The sequence below is a fragment of the Paralichthys olivaceus genome, chromosome 18, assembly GCF_024713975.1.
Source record: "Paralichthys olivaceus isolate ysfri-2021 chromosome 18, ASM2471397v2, whole genome shotgun sequence".
Lineage (NCBI taxonomy): Eukaryota > Metazoa > Chordata > Actinopteri > Pleuronectiformes > Paralichthyidae > Paralichthys > Paralichthys olivaceus.
The window spans coordinates 3,955,553-3,975,383 of NC_091110.1; the positions used below are offsets into that span (position 1 = coordinate 3,955,553).

Below are 19,831 nucleotides of genomic sequence, written 5' to 3' on the forward strand. Positions count from 1 at the left end.
GAGGGGTAACAATTCTTTAATGGCAAAAATAAATTACATTTGTCCCCAGCGGTTATATTTTGTACACAAAGAATACAGAGTGTAACATTACGGTTAATTATCCAGATACAGAATAATATGGCAATAATAATCTCCTACAAGTAACACAAAATGTATTCATGTGCATATTTACTCTATCAACATGACTTGACAAAACAAACTCACAATTCTTTGTTGATACAGGATTTTTCAGGGGAAAATATACAAAAGCTCTTTACAGTTCAGAGTCACGCTGCCTTATTTCAATGTGTTAACAGTGAGCACTCCAGCTGCCATCGCTCCCATGTCTCCAAGATGAAAATGTCAGATTAAAAAACATAAGTGCCATGAACCCAACATGTAGTATAAAGTCTAACAGGCTCTCTGGGACAACGACTTTGTTCTTTTAGTATTTGCAAATAGTGTAGTAAAAATGAATTCATGTTTTATAAAACATTATAATGCAGATGTTTATTGTAGTGTTTATTCATGTGACACATCTGTAACTGTCGCATTCAAAAGTTTCTGTTAAAATATAGTATAACACGGTGGTAATCATTAAATATGTCCTCATATTCTCTATGAATATGAAATAAGATTTATTCACTGTTTTTTTTATTTATTTAAAAATACTTTTATGTGACAACAGAGCAAACTCAGTCTCCTGTTGAAAGCCTCGAGATCTGAATGAAAGCTCAAGTGGACTTTGAGTTCTGTTTTTGCAATTTGTTTTTACATTTGAAATAATATAATTATAATTTCATCAATAATTAATCAAAATCAAAAATGTTTGAGTGTATTTATGAGTGTATAGTGTATAATCTGGTGTGTACATGCTGCTTATTAAGACTACACTGGAGGTTAAATAAAGTGTTTCATTAAGATAACGCTTTATTTTAACCTCCCCCATATTTTATTTATATAATATATATATGATATAATAAGAAACCTCTAATATTGATCTCAGGAGTGACCTCAAAAATCCAGAATAAGTCGACCTATAAAACACTGTAAAGATTAGCTCATCTGTGGAGGCATATATATCATTTAATATGATTACAGCTCTTCTATCTGTTTAATATTATAATATATATCTACAGGTGTTTAAACATTGGACGATATATTGTTGCTGACAAATGCCTTAGTTCATAAACACTTCTAAATGTCCTTACACCTGCTTACAACTACGTTATAGTGTCATAAACCTGTTATTGCATGTTTACATACATATAATAAATGCTCAGTGGGTGTTCTAAATAGAATCTTAACGATGAAATGATCTTGTGAAATGACTTTTACAGTATTTTCCCACAGCATTGTGTGTGTTTTGTGTCTTACATACTTTGTCACTCTTTTGAAATTGCCAGATAATTGACAAGTCCAAATAAAAGTGTAACTCTCAGGCGGTTACAATTGTTCCCAACAAAGCTGCGTCAGCTTTGGGTAAATTCGTTTTTCTACATTGCACTCTTTCATTTCACAGCTGAGTAAAATCCAAATAATCTCTTTGGAGGGAAAAAACAACACAGAACATAAATACAAAAAACATTTTCTTTGCTTTTAAAGCCACATATGGGGATTAATGGTTTCATTTACGTTGGATTTGACTAATTTGGCCAAAGCCACTAATAACTTGTGGACAACACTAAAGCTTGAGCACAATGTAGAGCTGGAAGTAAATACTAGGCACTGCGTGTGTTCAATGAGCCAAAGTGCAGGAGACGAAGTGCAGCAAAGAACTAGAATTTAAAATCCTATGTTTTATAGAGAGCCAAAGTGCAAGAAGGACTTCAGGTGCTTTGTTTTGATAAGGACCATAGCTTATATAATTCTTTATCTCATATTCATTCTGTTATGGTGGCTGAACGGCTAAATTTAACAACCACTCTGGGGCTACAGGGCCTCACTTTGTGACTAACTCAATAAATGTGTAAAAAGGATTAATTCCTAAATGTAAAGTTTACTATGAGTACTGTCACATCTGTAGTAAGGGAGCTGTATTTTTTCTTTACATGGTCATCTTTGTCTGACTCTGTTAGAACCCTGTCAGTTTCTTATACCAACTGTTGATTTGTGAATTGAGCACAATTCATTTCTTGAACAGGTCGTGTTTTCCTGCCCTCTCAGCCCGTAACGAAACCACTCCTGCACCCTGACCCTGGGGCACCTTGGCTGTGTCCTGGGTTTAATGTCGCCACAGACGATTGTGATTGTTTTAAAGAAATACAAAGAGCAGCACTTTGATGACAGATCTGCTTCTGCTAGACTAACTTGTAAAAAAATCCCATTGGTTCATGCTCTCTGCTGACAGGAAGCTTGGCTACATACTGAATTTATGTAAAACAGCGAATTAATGGATGAGCTTGTCAGGTCAATATTCGATGCATGATAAGAACTGTAGTGCAGCAGAGGTTTCTTAGATTGAAATGAGAAGGTCCATATTTCTTGCTGAGCCACAGCAGACACATCACCTCTTCCTCTCAGTGAAGGAATGATCTCAGGAGTTGTCTCTGAGTCACTGTCGGATTCTCATCTGTCAGTGTGAACGTCTCTACAGCCCGGTGTTTTGGGAAATGTTGATGCTCCCGTCAGGAATGACGGGGAAAGCAAATGGGCTGACAACGCTGTTCAGGGAACCATTGGGAATCTGTGGGAGAAAAGTGTAGACAGGCTGTGATTATCTGAACTCTACCTTGATAACTCCAATTTCCAGCTGGTTCAGGTCCACTAATCACTTAAAGGTTCAGTGTGTAAGATTTAGGTGAAAGGAATTTTTGGCAGAAATTGAATATAAAAGAATCCTTGTGATGTTTTCACTAGTGTGTAATCAACTAAGTTGTATGAATTGTTGTTTCTTTAGCATAGAATGGGCCCTTTATTTCCAAAAACTTGATATTTAGAATATATAGAAAATGGAGGAGTTAAAATACCTAACTATTGGTTGGAGCTAGACTGATGATTTAATTCGGCAAAGTGGATAAAACCTCACAAGCACGTGCTCTGCACAGTCAGAGCTGCAGTGAATTCAAAACACTTCATTATTGAAATTAGCTGCAAACATTCAGCTCCATAGTTTTTGAATTCCTCCAACATCAGAGGGGAAAAGTACACATGACAACTAGAATGGCATTTAGTAGAGCGCACACCTCCACCAAGGCCCAGCAGTCCCCTTATTACCATGTTACCACATTTAAATTCACTAAATCCAGATTTGTACTTGGATTGCACACACGTATCAATATCAGTTTCAGGAATGTGCCTAACTTTCATCAAGAAGAAGAGAAAATAGTGTGAGCTAGTTCAGCCAGCTCGAGCTGCGCTGCTCCAATCATGTAAAACACACCATGTGACATAACTCACTCTCCACAATCATCTATAACACACCCCCACCTTATCAGCCGGTCTATTTAAGCAGAGAATAATTCCCATCACTCCCTTTGCTTGCCCTCGCTGCTGCGTCAGTATTGCTGCAAGTTGCTTCAGCCCCTCCACCACCCCAGCATCCACCAGTCGGCTCCGACGGGGGGTTCACAAGTATTTGCTCATCACTCCCATCATATCTTTGTTCTCATACCGGGGGGAGTGACTAAGTCCGAGCCTAGGCGCCAAACACTGTTGCAATAAACGTTTGAACTTGAGTTGTCTGAGTTCTTCCCTGAAATCCGTCCTGTGGTTTTTATGCAGTTTTGCTCAAATACCAACGAACAGACAGGGGTGAAAACATTAACTCCAAACGGGAGATTTTATCACACATTGATCATAGAATGGTTGTATCTGCATTATGTTGTGTAATCTGTGTCTGTGGCACGGTCCCATCACTGACTTCAGTAAATCAGCACCTGAAGAACTGTGTGGATTCAACTTTTCCTCCAACATAAACCCAGAATCTGATGATGAACTGATTTGAAAGGCTCAGAGATTCCTCAGGTTACATTTAAACCCACTATTTTAAACTTGGTTTCAGAAATTGACCTCTCGGAAAGTTTTTCTCATATGTTTTCTTTTGATTAAAGAAGCAGATATTTCCCAACAGTTGCTCATCATTTGCATCGATGAGGAAACCTGGAGAGTTTTATTCCTACTCAGGCCAAGGAAATGCTTCCACTGTCTGTCCCTTACACAACTCCTCTTACTTGATGGATAGCTGAGGTGGAGGAGAGGCTCATCCAAACTGTTAGGGGCCTTTATAAACTGTTTTCCAAGACAAATCATAACCATCTGGGCAGAAAGCTGAGAAACACTCCACACCAGTAATCCTGAAATCTGACTTAAGGTAAACATTATCAATCGCCATTCTTCCCTTAAGTCAAAATAAATCACTGACAACTCATCTTACCTGAGCTTCACTGTTCCAACAGAAGAATGCCGACTGCAATGATCTGTTTTCAGCGCGATACTCTGGTCGATGCGTCCCTTCGTGCGCGTCTCGCCCACTCAGATGACCCGTGCTGATGTTGCCCACATCTGCGCAGGCAGCCACGTGAGTGCTGGGACTGGACATCATCATCCCCTGGTCGATGCCTAGGTGGGACAGGGCGAAGGTCCCAGCATTTGAGGTGGTCCCTGCAGCATGTGAGGCTCCTCTGTAGCACGTGGGTCCCAGGAGAGGCCGGTTCTGTCTGCTGAGAACAGTCGCAGCGTTCGGTATGTGACCTTCTCTTTTTTCATACATGCAGCTGCCAGATAATCGCTGTGTTCGTGGGTGAGCTGTTGAGTTCACGCTGCCTGGCGTGTGTGAAGAATGTGAAAGTGTGTGATGGGGAAAACTTTGCGACAGCTGCTGTTGTTGTTGCCACTCTGAGGGGCCCTGAGGCTGTAGCCCCACGGAGGTCTGATGTGAACCACAGTGGTTTAGAGAATAGTCCTCACTTTGGTCCATCACCTCCGAGCCAGATTGAAGTCTGCTGTGAATATTGATGGCGTTTTGTGCGGATGGAAGCCACGACAGATGTGTCTGTGTTGACATCATCTCATTGCCACAGTGGTGATTGCTGCTGATCGGAGGCCACGGAGAAGAGGATTGTCCGTGCTGAGTGTTTTGACACAGCGTGCTTGTCGTCCCCTGAAAAACAGCTTGTGAAGCATTTTTCAGTCCGTTCGAACCACCAACACCACCAAGAATATTTCCCAACAGAGCATCTTCTCCAAACCCACTCTGATTAGATTTCACGTCCGTCACTGGCTGCCACTGTGGCTCATTATTTGACAACCCAAGGTGGTCACCTTGAATGGATAAACTGCTGATCATGCCAGAAACATGACACTCAGTCGGATCTGAAGTCTGGACAACAAGTCCACCAGTCTCTCTCCTCAGAGCCTCCTCCACATATGAGAACACATCATTAGCCAGGATGTGATTCAGCTCATTCGATGCATCTTCCCTTTCTTTATTCATCCTGATGAGGGTGTTTTCCCACTCCCTCAGCTCAGTCTCCTCCACCTCAAGGCCCTCTATCCCTCCATCCTTGATATCGCCCCAAATCTGCTCCAAAGATTCAATCATGGCATCTGATGTGCTGGACATCTTCTGCAAAGTCTGGGTCTGTCCCGGCACACTGAGCAGAGCGTGGCTGTCCAGAAAGGCATGCTCCAGGGACGGTTGGGGTTGTTCACAATCAGTGTCCTCTGTTTGAGAGAAGATTGGGAGCTGGGGACTGGGCTTCTCTGGCTGGGTGTAAACAGAGCGGTCCTGCCGGTGAAGGGATCCCAGGAGCGAGGCGGGGTCCAGAGGTTTCTCCGTTGTGGGCTCGGAGGTTCCCGGTGCGCTGGTGCCAGGAGAACCAGGGATGGAGAGGAGGTCCAGAGAAACGTCGTACAGGACACCTTCCCCGGTGGCAAGGTTGAACGGGAGCTGCTGTCTCCTCTGGAGCAACTGTTCCTCTCCTTCTTCATTTCTACAGAAAAACAAGAAGTGACCAGGTGAACGGAGTACGCATAAAACTTTTATAATGTGTTTAAATGCGTGTCTCATAAACTCTGAAGCGAATCAAACAAAACACAAAGTTACAGAACTTACATTTACTTACTTAGGTCCTAATTACTTGTGATTATTATTGATGTTTCTTGCAAAGTGTGTGGAGGGAGCACAACCAGAGAAAAAGTTAATTGATTTAATTGTGGCCCCTTTCTGGCCACTGATTTAGAAAAATCCTAGATCTGCTGTATTTCTGACAAAGCAGTGTTTGCCATTCGTCTATGTTGAAAAAACAAACCCAGGCCTGAAAATCTGAAGATCAGACAGCGGCGCTTACGTGAGGGCCTTCTGCCGAGCGATGATGAAGTCTGGTCTCCCTTTCTTGAAGACTATCCGAGCCTGGGCCTGGACCCACAGCCACTGTCCTGTTTTAGTCAGCAGCCTGAAGATCGTGAAGCCACTGTCTCCAGTTTTAATCACTGAGGACAGAGCAGGAGGATATGAGACGCACATAAGGCCGACAATAAGTTAGGTTAAGAAACGAATGATGCTTAGATGCATAGATGAAGTCAGTAACTCACTCCTGAGGTGGTTGTCAGCACAGTACATCATGTCAGCAGCGTGGATGAACTGATACCCAGAGCGTGGTGTGACCAACTCCACCTCCGTATAACCCAACACCAGCTTCCCCCTGAAAGGAAAACAAACCAGAGTGAACAAAGGACAGACTGTTAGAGGTGGAAAATGTTGGACTGCATTGGAATAATAACATAATATCACAAACAACAAATGAAGAGTAAAAAAACAAAATCTCCAGGATCTACCTTGTGTCTATGCCCACAGGAGCAAAGTCCATTCTGTGTTTGGTCTGGAAGATGAAGGTCTTGGTGCGGATCTCCATGACTGAAGGAGACTGCAGAGGTGTGGCGATGGCGAACAGAGCGAGCTGAGGATGAGCCACAGTCCCATCAGCCCCGACATTTCCTTGTAAGTGCAGGTACTTGAGACGCCCACTGAAGTTTAGAGCCTGGGGCGGAGGAGACACAGCATACGAGTCAATGGGAGTCTTATCCCGACCAGCTACACGTCTCTTCAACCATGTTTTTGAGTTCACCACTTTAACCCTTGTGACTTTGGTGTCTTCATGAGTTTTCCTCAAGCAACTCAATGAGGTTGAAATCTGTGGTTTAGAGCAAAGGTTACTCCCTCTGTTTCACTTTTCTGCCAAAATCCAGATGAGCAGAAATCTGAGCTGTTAAAATCTTAATACATGTATCTGAGTCATTTGCATTTATCACCGTGTGCTCAGAGAAGTTAAACAGCAGCAGCAGCAGCAGCAGCAGCAGCAGCTTGGCGTTGTGTGACTTTTGCCTTCTTTTAAGAGTCTGTCTTACAGTGGTAAAGCACATACATCTGGTACCTCTTCCTCTTTATAAACTTCTATTATCACACAAGTAAAAAGAAACACACAAACTAATAAGAATCACCCCAGACATGTGTGTGTTTAAATATATAATTGCATATTTATTACATTTATTTGTCTTAAATTACCATTGCTAAAACTAATTCAATCAATCAATTTTCACCTCACCATGTCTTCCCACTCCTGAAATCCAACCTATACTCTTAGTTGTTGAAGTATGCTTTTAATTTCGTTTGTCTGCAGGATGACGCAAAAACTACTGGACAGGTCAACATGAAATTGCAGCATTTTCCACAGAATTCATTCAAACTGTAGCAGTACAGTAGTGGGGGTGCATTTGCACAAGCACAACTCTCATGCACGTGAGAGAGAAAAAAGCATTGCATGGTCTGACTGTCTGCGTCTCCTGTTGAACAAATGTTTTGATAATGTTACCAGGAATCCAGAGGTGTTGTCCAGGAGGCAGCGAATGCGGCAGCAGAAGCTTCTCTCCAGGAAAGAGGAGTTCTCCGGAGGGAGGTACTGAGGCAAGAAGTTCTGAGAGCTGGACTGTCCACCTGCAGAGAAATAATATGTAGTTTAGATGTCCCGTATGTCTCTACAGTGTATCCCAGCATACCAGCCTTCTAGGTTCCTCAGCATCTGATATTCAAACACTGTATCTGTCTGAAAGGAATTCTTCTGTAAGATGAAAAAGGAGAAATATCCTCGTCAGAATTTCTTAAATTACGTCATTAAATTCATGCTTGTTTTTTTTAACCAACAGGAAAAGAAACACAGCAAACTCCCAAATGATAAGAGCAGTGATAAGGAGCCAGGGCCCAGATGGTTTTCAAGTTGCCATTATTTCAGTAGAAGTTTGACTTGATGTGCATGTTTAAGTTGTCTGTTGTATTAATTATTAGGAATTTCTTGTGGCCTTTTAAGACGATTCAGGTAAAACAAAGAAAAGAAAATCCCAACTCAAGTGCAACTGTACATGAGCGGCTGCAATTAGAGATGGACTTGTTTTCAGATGCGCTTTTAGGATTTAAATGTCCGATGATTAAAAACGCACCGTCTGCTCTCATGTCTGCGTCGGCTTTGCTGGGGTTGAGGGCGAAGTGGAGCTGACACTTGAACATCTCCCTGTCATCCACGTGAACGAGGTCATACACACTCTGATGGAAGACGTCCGACTGATGACACAGAAGGAGTTTGTTTAACTTCTTGGGGGGTTTTAACAGAAAAATATTTACACTGCATTGAGTAAGACTTTTCCAAGTTCGGTACACAGAAATATATTAACACTGTATTGAGTGTAAAAGGTTTTACCTGATGGAAGCCCAAGAAGTCCCGGATGGTCGGGGACGAGTAGAAGATTGTGCCGTCAGATGTCACAACCAGCACGAAACCGTTCAGAGCCTGCAGAAATAATGGAAATGCATGCACATTACACATTCTGAACAAACACTGGTGCACACATATGACCTGACACTGTGTTTTGTTACTGCACCTGAAGCAGGAGTTCTCCTTCTGAGAAACTGACTCCGTCCAGGGACACACGCTGGCCATTTCTGCCGTTTGTAGACACGAGAGGAGCTGACCTCGCATTTTTCAGGAGCACCGCTGCAGCAGACAAAAATAAGACCACGTCAGCCTCTTGTGCACACAATATTTAAGCTTCTTCAGATGCAAACACAGAAACATCTTCCAGCTCTGAGCTTTAGGAGATAGAAGATAATAAAGGGTCGTACGCCCAAATGAAAAACAAGATATTTTTCTTTGGCACTGAAAAAACGAGTCAATAAATCAATTAGTCCGTGGAGAGAACATTCATTTCAATATCAAAACTCCCAGGAGTGCTATTAGTATGTTAGTATTTATTCTTGTAGTTTGTATTAAATAGAAACACATTGGAAAGAACAGTTTCACTACATTTTGATGCTGTAGGCCTCACAAACTAAATTCAGTAGTGAGGTGGCAGCAGAAATCAAAGCAAATCTAACTGAAGCCTTTCTTAACTATTTGTGTGAACCGTGAACCAAACCTTTAATTTGCAGCTGTGGGACACATTTTACAGTGAAGTTGGGAGATTAGCTTCTAGGCCATGTGGATGTCAGAAGTTTTTATATGGTTTGTTTCCACGATATACTGGAAAAATTGTTATGTTCTCGGATCAAATGACTGCATGTGATGTGAAAGATGACAAACGTTGGGATGAACCTGCTAAGAATGATCACCTGACAGCAGATGTGCTCATCCCTTTGAGGCACTATCAGCTCACTGATTTGGTTTTACAGCAACTTCCCTGTTTTGCATGGCTATAGCATTTTTTTTTTGAGACGGAGCAGGCAGCTGTCCACTATACACAGCAAGACGTTAGAGTTTCACACTCAGTTTGAGACATTCAGCTGCTAAGAGTCAGATATTTTCCTCTGGGATTGGAGGAGATAAAAAAAGAGCTAAAGATGTGGGGGGGGGGGGGGGTGATGAGTATAATTATAGTCAATTCAGAGGCTGTTGTCAGACATGAGCCCCGGAGGATGTCCGCAGCTTTGGGTCTGGACCTTCTCCAACGATTGTTTCACAAATGAACAATACATTTGCTCAGACGCATTCACAGCGACACATCTCCAGAGCGTTCAGGTGAGGGGCGGCGCAGCAGACAGAAAGTAACGTATTATCTCTACTGCACACATCACATATTTTTGTTCACAGCTCATCAACACTGGCATCAGCCCTCATCACCAAAACCCCTCTTGGCATCTTCATCTGTGTCTCCTCTCTTTTCTCACACTGATATTTGTTTTCTATTTCATTTCATTCGCGCGAACATATTCACACGTACAGCCCCTCCACTGAATTTCAGGAGGTTCTCCGTAGTTCAGTGCATGAAAGCAGCTAGAGTGAAGAAAAGCAAAACACTGTTGGGTATCCAATACTTGTTACATCCCTGCTGGTTTATTTGTGAAACAGACAAAGTGTCAGTGACGCTTGTGCTTTTTTCATGGATAAACATCTGCACAGCATCAATGTAGCTGTGAAGGGATAAAAACATTTCACAATCCGCTCACCAGTAAAACCACGAACCTGCAGCAGTCTACAGAAATAACAATAAACACCAGTCGGTTTTATTTCGATCAAACTGGACAGAAGAGCGTTTTTCCTTTGTGTTAAAAACAAGTGTTTTTTAAGCTTTAGCAAACTCCTGTATAATCTAATCTGTGATCACTGGCATTCAGTCAGCTAAGCAAATCCTCCTTTCCTTTCCTTACAGTAATGACTCTGTGGCACGCTAACAAACTCTCATCGCCTCCCACCTCCTCCCCTCTCCTCCCCTCTCCCCTCCCCTCTCCCCTCCCCTTTTTAAAACAAACCCACTGGATCTGCGTCTCGTCTCAACTCAACAAACCCAGGAATTTGGCCTGACATCTCGGTCAAGAGCAGCTTTCTACAAACCCAGACGACTGACTGAAGAATTCCTGGGTTTGTAATTATTGCGTGAACTGTGACCAACTCAGGGGATCCGCTCAAATTGGTGTAATACATCAAAATGTCTCCGAGCATTAAGATCAGAGTGACACCGAGGACTACACACAATATGCAACACGTGAATTAGATGTGAAAGACTAAACAGATCAGACTGAAAGGCCATTAAATGGTTTAAACTGAGTCTGTCCTCAGTGACAACTCCTGAACATTAAAACATCTGCATCTCTTCTCTGCCGCTAGACTATTGAAATGAAATAGTGATTTTATCTTTGCTCAAATGCTAAATGTGCTTTTAAAGCTTAAAGCTTCCGCTGCAGCGATAAAGTCCTTAATCATTTAATTCATTCATTTCATCACTGTGATTCCGGCCGATACAATGATCCTAAATCCACATTGATGACACCTTATGTCGCTGTAAAACCTAATGTTTCCCCTGCACACACTGAAACACCCAGCCAACATTTTCTCACAATGACAATGTTAACATGCTAATCATTCAACTTCTGCCACATTTACTAGTATTTGAATTAGTCAATTAATCAATCAGTTTATAACATGTTGGAAAAGTCTAAGGGGACATTTTCAAATGTTTTCTTCTTGTCCGACCAACAGTCAGGTTTAAAATGTTTATTTTTTGACCATTAGACCATTAAAAACTGGGTCAGTCAAATAAAACCTTTTCTTTGTCTATCTCCAGGATCTTGACACTAATCTCTGGAGAAGTCCAGAGATGAGGCTGTTTTTTCTTGTGTGACACTACTGCAGTCTAGAAAATGGATGTTCAGTCAGTGTAACAGTGAACACGAACATCAGTCATTTGCATTGAGCTCTGAGGTGTGTGGTCTCTGTGAGGGTCCCCAAGGAAAGTTTGGGCAGCAGAGTGAGTGCATGTACATGTGTAAACACATATACATATTCCACTCTGCTTAAACTGTATATACTGCCGGGTATTTTAATCTATGACAAAAGACTGCTGTATTCAGGAGGAGGAGACACAGATTTATCTTTCAGGAAAAATCAGACGGAGGTTGAGTTAATGGCGGCACTGACCTCTCCACAACCTCTCTCACCCCTCGTTATCAACAAACACAGGAAGCAGACCTGAATACTCAGCTCGAAAGCCACACAAGGCAAACCTGCTGGTGTCAGACATCCTGAGCTGTTTAGACTGCGCTGCTATGGTGACAAAACATCACTATGGTAACCACCAAACCTTTCGGTGCAGCCGCAGCATCTCCTGGGACTGATAGAGAGCAGGAAACAAGGCGTGTGATGAGGAGTTTGTTGACACTGCTTCAGTTTGTGTGTACACATGAAGTCAGTGGTGCAGATCTAGTGCGCATATTATGTTTTTGTTCCATTTCCTAACACAACACAATTCAGTTATCAATTCAAAAGAAGACATGGATGATTGTGTGAGTACTGTATGAAAGTGTTTGTTGTGTTCAGCATCAGGCATAAAAGGCTTTAAGCATCATTCAGCCCTGAACAAACACCCTCCGCCATCAGAGGAAACTGCTGTGGGAGATTAGCCGGAGAAGCAGCAGAAATCCAGGCGGCCACAGAGAGGTCTTCTCTCTAAAGACAATGAAAAGTGCAAGGCTTTCATCCTGAAGAACACGTAATCGACATTCCACAATCGACGTTTTAAGCAACACTGGTGATAGTGGTTGGTCGTTGGCCCAACATTGGTTTAATCTACCAACTGACAGACACAGACGGACCGTCCTGTGACGGTTGCTGCTGATCTCCGTCATGGCACCAACATTCATAAAATCACTTCTTGACTTCAAAGTAAAAGCACAACTTTTTTGCTGCAAAGCTTCATATCGAGCTGAATTTTATTTTGAAAAAGTTGTTAACTTTGGTCTAAAAATTGTGTCGGTTGCTAAACACATCATTCAGTCCTCTCGTCAAACCTACATATAAACCACACACATGAACTTTTTTTTTCGTTATTTATAGAAAATTATAATATCTTCATTGCAGATAATCCAGGTAGGATGAACACAACGTTTTCTAACTTCACTCTGCACCAAAGAGCAGAAGTTGTCAATTCAAAGCCCTTTAAACCCATCACACAACCCACGTTTGTTTCACAGGAGGGGTTAAGTCAGGTCACATTACATAAGGCAACAGGGATGCTTGACAACAGCTAGTGTGTAATGTTGGTCTGACGGACATCAAAGTCAAGAGATAAAGCGTTCACAGAACGATGTAGGACAGCAGAATGTGCTGGTGTAGACACAGTCTTCATCTGATAGGCGCTCAAGCAGCCTCACTTCGTCAATTTCACAACTACATCTCTTCTTCTTCTTAACATCCACTCACTTTTTCCATTTCTGGTCACACCTTATACAAGCGTCGGTCGGTTTGTGACACATTCAAAATACTGCGATGCAGCGGTGCTGAGTGTGTAGGTTGTACAGATGTCTCCATTCACCAACATTCCCATCTGCACAGCCTTGTCAGGAGCCCTCATGTCGTGCCACTGTGCTTCAGAGCTTCGCTCCCTCCTCCCTCTGCAGCCCCCTTCTTCTCCATCAACAGCAGTGATCAAGTGGTTGATAGCAGAACCACAGAGGCACAAAGACACAGGGAAGGCTTCCAGGCGTCTGCCGTCAAATATGGAGCCACACCACCATTGCCTTAGTTTCTTTTAATTTTTTGTTGAGAGAGTTGATGCATTTTCAAATTAAAGTTAAGTGGATGTAGTGTTAAATCTGTTGCTACTGGGATTATGTGTATTTCTTTTGACTTGAAAAATCAACTAACCATGCAGCTTTCACAAGGCTTGCCCAGACTTTTAATAGACTGTACCTGCATGTAGATGTATACTCTGGGCACTGACAACACAGGCAACCAAATGCCACCTTTGAGTGGGTGTGTATTTATTCTGCGTCAGAATAAGGACCTACTGTTCCACCCGGCCTGTCTCATGTTCCATCTGCCCTGCCGCACACTCTCCTGTTTCCCTCCCAGCAGGGATACCACTCATTATTCACAGTGTCGAGTTCCTGCTCTGACGCCCCAACACTCAGAGCTCAGCCACAGAAATGTCTGGAGCCCCATGTTTAGACACTTCCCACACACACACACACACACATTCAAGTTTCATTTGACCTTTTCTGTGTTTATGTTACTCTTAGTTACTACAGCTATGTGGGTGTGCGTTCAAAACAAAGACGTTCATGTCTCTGACCGTGGAAGTATCTCTGAACCTTGAGGTATCCCACACTGAGCCGGAGCACCGACAGTTTGTCCAGGCAACCTCTGACCTCCTCGGTGAAAGGCAGCAGGCCGGTCAGTCGGTCCAGCTCGATATTCAGACGGTCCCTGTGGCGTTTGGACGGATTGGTCTTCACCGGTGGAGTTTTCACACTGCAACAAGACAGAAGTTAATGTTGAGTGGCATTGCCTGTTAAGACATGTCTGCTATGCTAGACAATAACAATACAAAACACAGGGAATTGTGCGTGTTTTGGGTTCAAGGTACATTTTTCATCACCTGTAACAAGTTCAATTCGAACCCCTGAACTTCTGCATGAGTGGATGTGGGAGACTTGTCATACTGACTGTTCCCGTTCATGAAGAGAAAAAATTGAAGTGTTGTATTTCCGAGACACAATGTCTCAATTAAACCACATCAAACAAAGCTTCAACATTCTGCTTTGGAGAGCCAGTACAGGCTGGAAGCACTTTTTATTATTACAAGACCAGGGACCACACACGCACGCACGCACGCACGCACACACGCACACACTGACCACACCACTATAACCCCTCCAGCTTTAGACTGAGTTAAACCTGCCTACCTAATTAACATATGGACACAGAAATACATATATAAATAAATGCAGAATTAAATGAATTAATGTAGAAATGAATAAACATATAAATGTAAAAGTACTGAAATAAATTAATGTAGAAATAACTGAAAATATGTGGAAATCAAAAAAGTACTACATGTAATAGACATAAATAAATACATAAATGTAGAAATAAATAAATGTAGGAATTAGTAAATTAATAAATAAATGTAGAAAATAATGAATTAATGTAGAAATAAACTAATAAATAAATAAATCTAGAAATACAGAAAAAGCCATTATCATTGCAAACTGTATTTATTTATTGATTTATACTTTCATAGCTAACTGTATACAGTAGTAGTAGTTAAAATAACAGAAAAGCAGTACATGTACAACAGTAAAATATTGCTCAAGATCTGACTGCATCAGTGTTAATTATCTAATAATGTCATACAAATAATGTAAGTTGCAGGGGATATTGTTTCTGCAGAATTTATGTTTAAGGACAATTTGCTGATAATTTATTATTAAATGTTACTTGGGTGGGGTGTGATGAGGTCAGGGGCTCTCAGGGAACACTGTAATACTGAGGGGGGGGGGGCATGAATGTGTGCCTCAAATGTCAAGGCAATTCAGCCAATCATTGCTGTGACATTTCAGTCAAAACCCCAAATGTCAGAGTTAATGGAGGAGTCAGGGGGATAGGATTCATCCTCTGGGGGACAGGAACGTCTGTGTGTATATTGTTGTTGAGATATATCTGTCTATACATAAATAAATAAATACAAGACACACCCTGACTATATTTATTTCAAAAGTCTGATGATCTTGGCCACATTTTACCACAGATCATCACACAGCTATTCCTCCGCAACATGTCAGCACATGCCGTCCTGTGTGCCATCCCTCCCTGACAATACACAATGATCTGACAAAGGAGACAGAGGGGAGAGGCGAGGACAAAGGAGCAGGGAATGAAGAGATGAAACGTTCAAAATCCCAGTGTGATCGCAGCAATTGCATTGGATTCATTTTTTTGAAACTTAAAAGCAATTTCTGAATGAAACAGATTATTTGGGAACTAGACACTGACAGATGACTGACTTATGAATTGATCTGAGAGAAGATTTATACGCAATTATTCTAAAAACTGATTAATTACTGATTCTCTGATTCTCGCCAAAAGTACCAGTTTATTGCAATGTGAAGTTTTTCTGGTTTTCCTTGACTATGATGGAAGTTAATTCCAACAATTATCATATTAATCAATGAGGACATCCACAAATTGATAATAAAATCAATTTGTCTTCTTGAATAAAAATGTCAAATATTTGCTGCTTACGACCACAAGTGGACAGCTCTAAGTACAGGTGTGAACGCACTCGGGTGTGAACGCACTCAGATCGGCTAGCGATCTGATCACACCACATTCGGAGTGTACACTCCGAATGTGGTGTGATCAGATCGCTAGCAGTGTGAACGTGAATCCGTCCAGGGCCACATATGAAGGACCTCCTACTGATCCGCTGCAGATTTTCTCTCTTCTTTCGTGGATTTGTTTGTGACAACTGAGACAATATCAACCCTGATCACCACATAATGATCGTATTTTCCTTGAATTGATCAAATCTTTCTTCACAAATGCACGAGACTCTTTCAGCCTCTCCTGACTTGCCCTCTACTTTTCTTCGCACGCTCGTGCCGACAAACTCACACATGCAGTGACTGTGACGCACTTGTGTCCTCAGACTGGGAAAAAACATGAACAGAAATGATGTACATGTTTGTTTGTATAGAGCGGGGAGGTGAGATCCGATCACGAAACGCACGTGGGGTCACATTTTAATGCCAGGTGTGAACGCACACACTCAAGAGCTGTCCAGTTGTGATCGGATCACAAAAGCCACATGTTAATACCCGGTGTGTACGGGGCCTACATGACTCGATGCTTTTCTTGGTCATACGTGATAGTAAACTGAATCTCTTTGGGTTGTTCACACATCTGAAGACATGTTTGGAAGTCATCTAAAAAACCTTAATGAAATAATTGAGATGTTGTTCAAAATTGTATAATTTGCCTGAAAAGGGGAATAGGGAGTCTAACATCTGAAAAGCTTAGACCATCAAATGTTCAGCAGAGTTTGGCATTTTTGATTGATAATCAACTTGCATTAGTAATCAATATGCAAATCTTGGATTTGGTTTTTTTTGGGTGAATTTAATCTCAAATCTTTAATCAAGCCTTCGGCCAGAGATCATTGTGATCACTGCCCTGACGCGTGAAGTGAGTCAGGTTACGTTTGCAGATTGCCGCTAGTGTGGGATTGATGCTTGATAGAGAAATAAATGCTGCAAATAGATGCACGGTATGAAAGTGTGTGAATGGTGGAAAGGCAAAACTGAACTACACAGCGTTTTAAGTAGAAAGGCGCTATTCAAATACAGACCAGTTACCATTACAGAGCAGCAACAGAGACTTGTAAACAGTCAAAGCAGAGGGATATATGGAAATATGTCCATCCATCCATTGCTGTTACTCATTTCATTTCCCGGAGCAGCACTTGGATTGTTCTTTTCATGACACAATAACCATGTTAATCCGGTAGTGGAAGTGGTAACTTTTGATATTTTGGGTTTCGTGAGAGAAGAATTGTGACGTCAGGTAACTGTGAAAGCACCAAATGATCTGCTCTTTCAAGTTTTGTGTGCATCTACTGACTAATCAATTAATTAATTAGTTGAGGAAAGGTTTAGAAAAATGTGAAAAAGTCCATCATAAGATCCACGATGATGTTTAGTTTTGTATAATAGTCCAGATCTAATTAATACTATTAGAATGATATAAACATTATAATAGGAGCAAATCTTCTTACTCTCCTTTGATAGGTTGAGAAAATAAAGTAGAAACTGCCTCTTCCACCACTCGCTGTTCTGATGTCTGTGACCCTACAGAGAATAATGACCTCCACAGGCACCATCAGTAGCAACAGTAAGACCACCTTGTAGAAATGCTCTGTTGTAAGTGAACGTTCTCCATCTTTAAAACTTTATTTCAGTAAAAGTAGCCTAGAAAAATAGGAAGAAATACATTTTTATATTTTGGAAAAATGTATAAAAAACTTGAAATGCTGCAGAGTACCTTCATCTAAAGTTCATTGGTCAGTTATATTTTGTACGAATCAATAATCTGATTCTGCCGAGCAACTGAAGCTGTTCCCTCCAAAACTAGCTAAAGGTTACATAAAATGGAAAAACTCGTTGCACAGCTATGATAACGACCTCCATCATCACCTCAGCACACGCACTTCTAAAAAAGTAAAGATAAACACAAACCTAACAACTACAATGCAAGTGACGCACGTGTTGGTGCAAACACGGGGTGTCCGTCAAAGTATTGGTGGAATCACGAGTAATAGTTGTGATTACACATTGATCATTATCACTATGGTAATTGATTGATTGTGTTGAGGACTGATCCAGCCAAGGCAGTTCAAGATTGTTGGGAAACCATTATATTATATGAGTTACCTGTTAATTCCACAAATATCAGTCTGCCCGTAAATGGAACGCATGTATATCTCAAAAACTATTCATGTTATTAGCTTCACACTTGGCAGAGGTGCTGTTAATCGCACAAAGAAGCTGAATATGATGCAGTTCGAACATGTTATACATTCAATGTGAATAAAAACATAATAAACAGGCGACCAGGGCTCTGCAGCAGCCAGTGGGGGTGGGGAAGTATGCCTTCAGATTATGGAGATTATTCAACGTCCTCAGATAAACTACAAATTAGGTTAAGATTAAGTTTAATAAACTGAGATTGTATTTTTGTGAACTTGGGAGTGAATATTGTGTTGCTGGCTTAAAAGCAGAAATAGCCGACAAGCAATTTATGAAAAAAAAATAATACTACGAGTTCAGTTAATAATTCAAACTTATATTTAAATCACACACGTGGAGAATAATGAAAGAAATTCAGTTTCATCATATCATAAACAATGGCTATAAAGTGTTCACTGCAGACAAACCAGGTGGGATGAACACAAAGTTCCCTCTGCACCATAGGCTGTTTATGAGAAGCTCAGCACACAAACAATAAAAAAGTGACAGTGTATCATAAACGAGAAAAGGTTTTTAAAGAGTTGAGAGTTACTTTTTCTGGACGGGCTTCCTCCTCCTCTTCACTGCGTACACTCCTCCATTCCCCTGCATGGTGCTGCCAACTTTCTCTGTGTGTCCTCTCTCCGAACAAACAACTCAATCAGCCTCACACCACCATAAAAGATATGCGTTTGTTTTTATCTCCGCACAAGACACACCCTGACTTCTTCTTCTTCCCCTCCTCTGGCTGCCGGATCCTGCAGCAGATCCCAGATCGCTTCGTTAGACAGTAGCTTCCAGCCCGACGCGGTGAGGAGGAAATCCCAGCATGAGAGGTGAGGCTGCGTGTTCCCAGGTCTGTGGGTCAAAGGCTCCGAGTTTCATTAAAGAAGTGGTTGAAACTTTCCCGAGGGAGGCTGCAGCTCCCACACCGTCTGGTTCCTCTCCGCCGCCTCAGCCAATCAGCAGCCCTGTCACATGCGGGCCCCCTCTGTCTCTCCGTGTGTGATTGGTCCAAACCTTTGCCCTTTGTTTACCTTCCTCGTCCTCAGCTGGAAAATGCAGAGTGTGCACATGGAGGTGATCCGCAGACTCAACCTTCTCCTGCTGCTTCTCTCTGCAGCTGCTCGGATACACACGCAGAGACAGAGCTCGACCTTCATTCATCTTTTTGAAATCTTTTTCCTGCCTCTTACAAACTGTTGCGTACCCTTGACCTCTAACGCCACCTAGCGGCAGCGATACATTGATGCAGGTTAGGACCTACAAAAAAGAAAATAATGCACAGTGGTGGAGGAAGCATTCATTCCCTATATTCAACTAACAGTAGTAATGCAATACTGTAACATACATATACATATACATATATATATATGTTTCAAATGCATATTTTACACATCCAATATTATTTGAAATATCATTTGTTGAATGTTACAACTGTAATATTTTACATTCACATCAAAATGACTCATTATAGTCTCATGACAAGTGTTCAGTTATAGTGTTGCTACTTGTGCTTCAGTAAATGATGTGGATACTGTCAGTTTTATTAGCACAGTTGACAGACTGCTGGTGGGTGGTGTGACT

At 41.7% G+C, this 19,831-nt stretch overlaps 1 protein-coding gene across 1 annotated transcript; it reads right to left on the reverse strand.

Moving 5' to 3' along the window:
• On the reverse strand, positions 1-19,194 carry LOC109626257 (aryl hydrocarbon receptor-like). Its single transcript, XM_020082022.2, has 11 exons — positions 18,798-19,194; positions 14,032-14,210; positions 8,851-8,963; positions 8,670-8,759; positions 8,413-8,533; positions 7,791-7,912; positions 6,757-6,959; positions 6,514-6,623; positions 6,270-6,411; positions 4,355-5,912; positions 1-2,665 (listed from the first exon to the last, which is right to left on the reverse strand). Exons 1-11 carry the CDS (start codon positions 18,854-18,856, stop codon positions 2,570-2,572), a joined length of 2,793 nt encoding a protein of 930 aa, XP_019937581.2. The 5' UTR covers positions 18,857-19,194; the 3' UTR covers positions 1-2,569.
• Between the last annotated feature and the right edge of the window lie 637 nt (positions 19,195-19,831).